This window comes from Camellia sinensis, chromosome 1, assembly GCF_055761805.1.
Source record: "Camellia sinensis isolate YWXY chromosome 1, ASM5576180v1, whole genome shotgun sequence".
Lineage (NCBI taxonomy): Eukaryota > Viridiplantae > Streptophyta > Magnoliopsida > Ericales > Theaceae > Camellia > Camellia sinensis.
In genome coordinates, this window is record NC_138961.1 from 252,264,397 (window position 1) to 252,270,371 (window position 5,975).

General features: G+C 33.8%; 1 protein-coding gene across 1 annotated transcript; it reads right to left on the minus strand.

Annotated features, from left to right (window-relative positions):
- Window positions 1-2,665: 2,665 nt before the first annotated feature.
- On the minus strand, window positions 2,666-5,725 carry LOC114285234 (large ribosomal subunit protein eL8y). Its single transcript, XM_028228257.2, has 6 exons — window positions 5,447-5,725; window positions 5,062-5,311; window positions 3,529-3,698; window positions 3,299-3,427; window positions 3,131-3,223; window positions 2,666-3,030 (listed from the first exon to the last, which is right to left on the minus strand). The coding sequence occupies exons 1-6, from the start codon at window positions 5,447-5,449 to the stop codon at window positions 2,899-2,901; spliced, it is 777 nt and encodes a 258-aa protein (XP_028084058.1). The 5' UTR covers window positions 5,450-5,725; the 3' UTR covers window positions 2,666-2,898.
- Window positions 5,726-5,975: the final 250 nt, after the last annotated feature.

Consider the following 5,975-nt stretch of genomic DNA (forward strand, 5'->3'; position numbering starts at 1 on the left):
AACTGAATAAATAAAAATCATATTTATTAATTTTATCTGTTTGTATATCTGATTTTTTATTTTTATTTTGTTTGGTTAAGTTATAATATAATATATAAGATATATATAAATACCCATAATTTTATGAAAAATATTATCTGTTTTTTTGAGGGAGAGAAAAAGAAGACAAGTTTTAATATTTTCTTTTGGAAATTGATGAGATAAATTAGAATGGAGAGATTATGAAATATTTTTGTTATCTTTCTATTTGAAATCCATAAAATTAAGGGATAATTATTTTCAAAATAATTAGATAGGTATGGGAGAAATTGAAAATGGGGTATAATTATTATTTCCAAAATAATTAAATAGGTATGGAAGAAGTTAAAAAAGGTGTGTATGGGAGAAGTCAAAAAAGTTTAGGAGAAGTTAATAAGTGTTGAGTTTTTTTTTTTTTTTTTAACAAAAAAATAGGAAATTAAAATTGATATATTGAAACTCCCACAAAACTTGTGAGTTAAAATTTTCCTTTTTCTTGTATAATATAAAGATAGATGAGTTTTTATTTTTTGTTTTTTTAAATTTTTGGATCTTGCACTCCTTAATTTTATTGCAGATAAATTAAAATAAAATAAAACAAAAGAGGGGGACATTGCACAAAACGGGCATGAATGCACACCAGACGCAACACAAAACAAAACAAAAAATTATGGGAAAAAAAAAATCTGAAAACATTTAAAATAATTGCAAATGAGTGGGATTCTTTGTTAATTTACAAAAATATTCCCCTCCTTACTCTATGATCCTTTCTTCTCTTTTCCTTTTTTGAAAACCCTTACCGGGCACCTCTTTCTGACAATAGTGGCAGTAACACCTCTTCCCCCGAGCAAGGATCCTTCCCTTTATCTCTCTCCTTCATTCCCTCCTTGCAAGGATCTTCGGATCCACTTTGAGACTCAATTTTGATAATTCGAACCGTTCATATTTTAATATTTATTCAGTATATCATACCTGTAAAAAATTAAATTGATCGGATATTAGAAAGTATGCGTTCAAAAAATTGGGACTACAAACTATTTTTTAATAAATAGTTTTCTGAACACATACTTTCTGATATCCGATTAACTTGATTTTTTACAGGTATGATATACTGAATAAATCTTAAAATATGAACGGTTCGGATTATCAAAATTGGGCCTCAAAGTGGACCCGATGACCCTGCAAGGAGGGAATGAAGGAGAGAGATGAAGGGGAGGATCCCAATTCTCTTCCCCCAACCCTTGTATTCCGTTTCCAACCTTATCTCCCAACCTTCTAAGTCCACCGTAGGCCCTAGCTCTTTGTCACCCCTCCACTTCACCTCCATCCCTCCCAATTCCTTCTCCACAACTCCTCTATGTTACTATCACTTCAACCTCCAGCCCCCTTTCACATTACCATCACTATAATTCCTATTCTCATTCCCTTTCTCTCTTTTCTTTTAAAGTTTGATTTTAGAATTTTTTTGAGATCTAATCCAATCTAAGGGGGTTTAAAATTGGGAAGGGCGACAAAAGGTAAGAGGTCGTTGATGGTTGGTTAGGGTGGAGAGTAGTAATGGCGGTGACATGGATGGGAGGTAAAGGGAAACGAAAGAGTAGACAAGAGAGCATGCTATAACTGGGAAGGGTAAAGGAGAGGTGGCAGGGGAGGGTGGTGGGGAAGGACTATGATGGCAAGAGAACTGGCTGACAAGGATTGGTGGTCGCTAGAGTAGCAAAGAATGAGAAAAAGGAAAAGAAGAGCAAGGGTAGTTTAGTCTTCTTAACTCATCATATTGCTTTTTCGAAATTTCTTTTTTCCTATCTATCTCCCATACCATTTCGGAAACATTCCATTGATTTGCACTAAATCTGTCCACGTCATTTTCAGCAATTTCCCCTAAAAAAAATTTGAAAGCTGGTTTGCTAAATAGGGAATGGATCCCACATCAAAAAAAAAAAAAAAAAAAAAAAAAAAAAAAGAAAGGGAAGAGAAGGGGTAGAGAGATTATTACCGTATTAACGGTTTACATCTTCATTGGCAAACCACAATCACACCATGCCTTTTCTCCAAAATCAGTCTAAAATTGATATATTAAACAAAAATATTACGAAAGATTTCAGTTTATGAAAGGCTGGCTAATTTAAAAGGTAAATTATTAATAGCTCTTGAATTTAATTATCATCAAATTTTATTTAAAATAAATCAAAATAAAATTATCACAAAAAATATTATGTCTTTAAAAATTGACAATTAATGATTTTATTGTCACAATTTTTATAAATTATCACTAAAAACTTACAATTAATAACATTTTTTTGTAATAAATATTTTAAACTATTACTAAAAATTAATAATTAGTGATATTTTTTAATAATATTTTATAAAAAAAAATATCATTAATTATCATAAAAATTATTAAATAATGAGTAAACCTATTTAGATCTACACTTCAATTCCCAATTTAAATAGTCATTGTAAAGTGTGTTTAGAACATAAATTTAAGTAAATATTTAAAAAAGAAAATTAAAAAAAAAAAAAAAAAACAAAACTCTCTTTACCTTTCCAACCAAATGCATAATTCAAACACGTCGTAACAATAATGGTTGTAAGGCCCATCTCATTGAGAAATTAACCACAAAAGTGGCTCAAATTACTCCAGTAATTTCATCAAATAAACCATTATGCAACGAAATCTAATTTAAGCCAATATAAAAATAGAGAATTCTGAATTCATACATTCAACAGCAGTACTATTTGTTCTAAACATGACCTGCCCCCTCAAAAACTCCCAGTTAATCTGAATAAAATTGACATAACAAAAATTTTAGAATCGATGAAAGTCCTCAAACAGACTCACAACCCAACAAGCAGGATAGATATTATGATTTAAGTGTCTTAGTTCATCCTCTGAGCAGCTTCCTTCGCAAGAAGCCTCTCTTTGGCCTTGGTTTTGGCTTGGGATTTGGAACCCATGATACCACCGCCCCACTTCTTCCTGTACTCATCGTACTTGTCATTGAAGTTGGCCTGAAACAGCAAGAACAAACCAACAAAATGAATGACCATAATCAATCAAACGTACTGCACATGCTCATTAGAGCTATGAGAAACTTGTTTTTGCCCCCACCTTGATAGCCTCCAAGATTCTGCTGAACTCCAACTTGTCTTCATTCTTGACAGTGGTCAAGCACAGAACTGATGCAGTTTTCTTGTGGACAATCTGTCGGGAGAAAGCGATGTAAATTAGTTTGGGCTTTACGAATCATTTAAGAAAACAAAATAGTAGCACACTTACCGTTCCCAATCGAGATTTTCCTTTCACAATGCAGTATGGGATCTCCATCTTCCGGCACAATGCGGGAAGCCAGACAACCAACTCTATTGGGTCCACATCATGAGCAATAACTACCAATTGTGCTTTGTTCTGCAAAAATTGAATTTGTTATAGCTGTTCTTTAGAAAAGAAGCCACAGGCAGAGTGACATGGTTCGCAAGTAAGACCGTGCAATGAAAGTAAAACCACACCTGCTCAATGAGGTAGGTGACATGGTTGAGACCATATTTCACAACAATAGGCTTTTTAGCCTCAATAGGTTTTCCTTCAGCCTCAGACTGAGCTCTTTTCAAAAGGCGCTCCTTTTTTGCTGCTTTATCCTCAGGCCTGTACTTGAGAAGCATCTTGAAAAGATTCGTTGCTGCATATTATTAGATAAAGAAAAATGTCAAGCAAATGTGGCGAAGTGAAAACCAACAAGAAGAGTTCCAATCATTGAGACACAAATGGCAGAATTGAACAACAGTAAAACTTATTTATGATGATTGAAAGTTGCGTGGGTTGAAAGACCACATATATCAAAAAAGTACTCTTGCAATTATATAGAGGCAGGAAACTGGAACATTGAAATAGGAGCCACACCTAAAACACTTATCAACTCTTGCAATTATATGTACCAGGCTAGAGGTTTGTCGATTAAGCTTTATTTTGAGAACATAGGAAATAGCAAACCAAAAACACTAATTTAGTCCACATATAGGAGTAAAGAAACCACAAAGTTGCTACCACCCATATAGTATTTTGCAGTGATATGGGTATAAATGACATAGCTAGGCAAGAGAAGATGTAGATACAATTTAACTTGCATTTATGTAGTTTATACAAGAAAAACATATATTTATTTTCATATTTTGTTTTCCCAGATATCTATATTAGTTTTTAACATTTTACAAAACATGGAAGACAATGCTCAAAATTCATAATCACATAACTAGTTTCAATGAGCAAAACAACATTACTAAATATCTCATTTAACAATTATTATCATTCTCTATATCAAAAAGTTCATTTTTGTGCTTGCCCACATTGGCCATGTGGATAATATAAATCTCTGCTAAAAATCAAACATGTAGGAAACAAAAGACTAATTTGATTAATAAATACAGAACTTTGTATTCTAGAGAAGTAGAGATAATTACAAACAAGGTTGAACATACAAGGGTGCATAGCAAGATCAGCCCACATATACACAACAGCATATGCAAAACAGACACGAGAACTATCTTTTTATATCCTAAAATAAATAATTTGAAACTCTTCATTAACTTGCTAGTAACTGGAGCTTAAACATAGAATATATAGCTGGAAATTTGTTCAGAACTGTGAAGTTTTGCAATGCCATAAAATGATATCCACCCTTTATGAACCAAAAGAAAAAACAGGTAACTAACAAGGGATGCAAATCACAAAAACAAAACCAGTCACCCTCAGCACAATATAAACCCCCCCCCCCCCCAAAAAAAAAAAAAAAAAAAAAAACACTATACATTATCAAAATATTAAAAGCTGCAACCACATGGGTCAAACACAGACCTACACATGAAATCCAAAAATAAAATGGCCCATACCACACAGAATAGATCATATCAAATACAGTCGGAAATTTATTTATTTATTTGAGTCATACGATCTGACAATCATCCCACTACTAGCTAAAAAAATGATGATTTGAAATAAAATCCTATGCGATCTAGGTTTATGTGAGTTTAAATTGAAATTCTGACCGAGGTTTTTGTCAAGGGTCTTGGTGAACTGATTCAATGGTGGTGGGACCTTCAAGCGCTGGTTGAGGATCCTTCTCTTCCTCTGAATTTGGACCACCTTTGGCCACTTCACGAACCGATGCAGATCTTTCTTCGGCGGCAATGCTCCTCCGATACCAAACTGCTTCGGACGCTTCTCGAACAACGGGTTCACCACCTTCTCCGGTTTCTTCTTTGCTGCTGCTGCTGGTTTCACACCTTTCTTCGGAGCCTTCCATAGTATATCAATTCAAACATAATTAGAAAAAAAAAAAAAAGAACAGAAAAAAAAACATCGAATGGTCGATCAAAATCAATAAAGAATCTACAAAGCCATGAGAGAGCGAGAGCCAGAGCGAGAGATCACCATTTCTGCAGGACTATGTTCTGTCGCCTTGACTGCGATTAGGGTTTGCGGACGGCAACGCGAAAACCCTACAAACTAAAAGTAAATCTCTGCTGTTCGACTACTGGATTATATCGTCTGGTTAATGCTCGAAACGCAGTCGTTTTTCATCAGACATGTGAGCCCTAGTTAGTTCTGTTGCGAAATGGCTCCCTCTCTCAACTGGACTCATCTGTTGGGGCTCCTACGCTTTCGTAAGACTCCAAAGCCCAACTTCAAATTTTAATTTGGCGACGGTATTGTTTGGATTCACCTCCGTCTCATTTAAATTAATTAAAACATTTCTGTGCAAAGATTATTTATGATAAATTAAGTTAGTTTAAGTCAAGATAGGGGCCATTTTTGAGACCGATACAATTATTTAATTATAGTTATTTAATCAATTTTGCAATTTTAATTTTTATGCATAATTTTGATCATGTCACGGTGCCCTATATATAAAACCCATCGAAGCAAATTGTTGGGGAGTCTAATATTGTCTCTCAACTAG

Bases quoted from the DNA above. Each gene is read 5' to 3' on its own strand.
- LOC114285234 (XM_028228257.2), bottom strand. The intron at 3,428-3,528 runs GTGTGGTTTTAC...CAATTTTTGCAG, and splicing joins TCACCTACCTCATTGAGCAG to AACAAAGCACAATTGGTAGT. The intron at 3,224-3,298 runs GTAAGTGTGCTA...TTCTCCCGACAG, and splicing joins GAAAATCTCGATTGGGAACG to ATTGTCCACAAGAAAACTGC.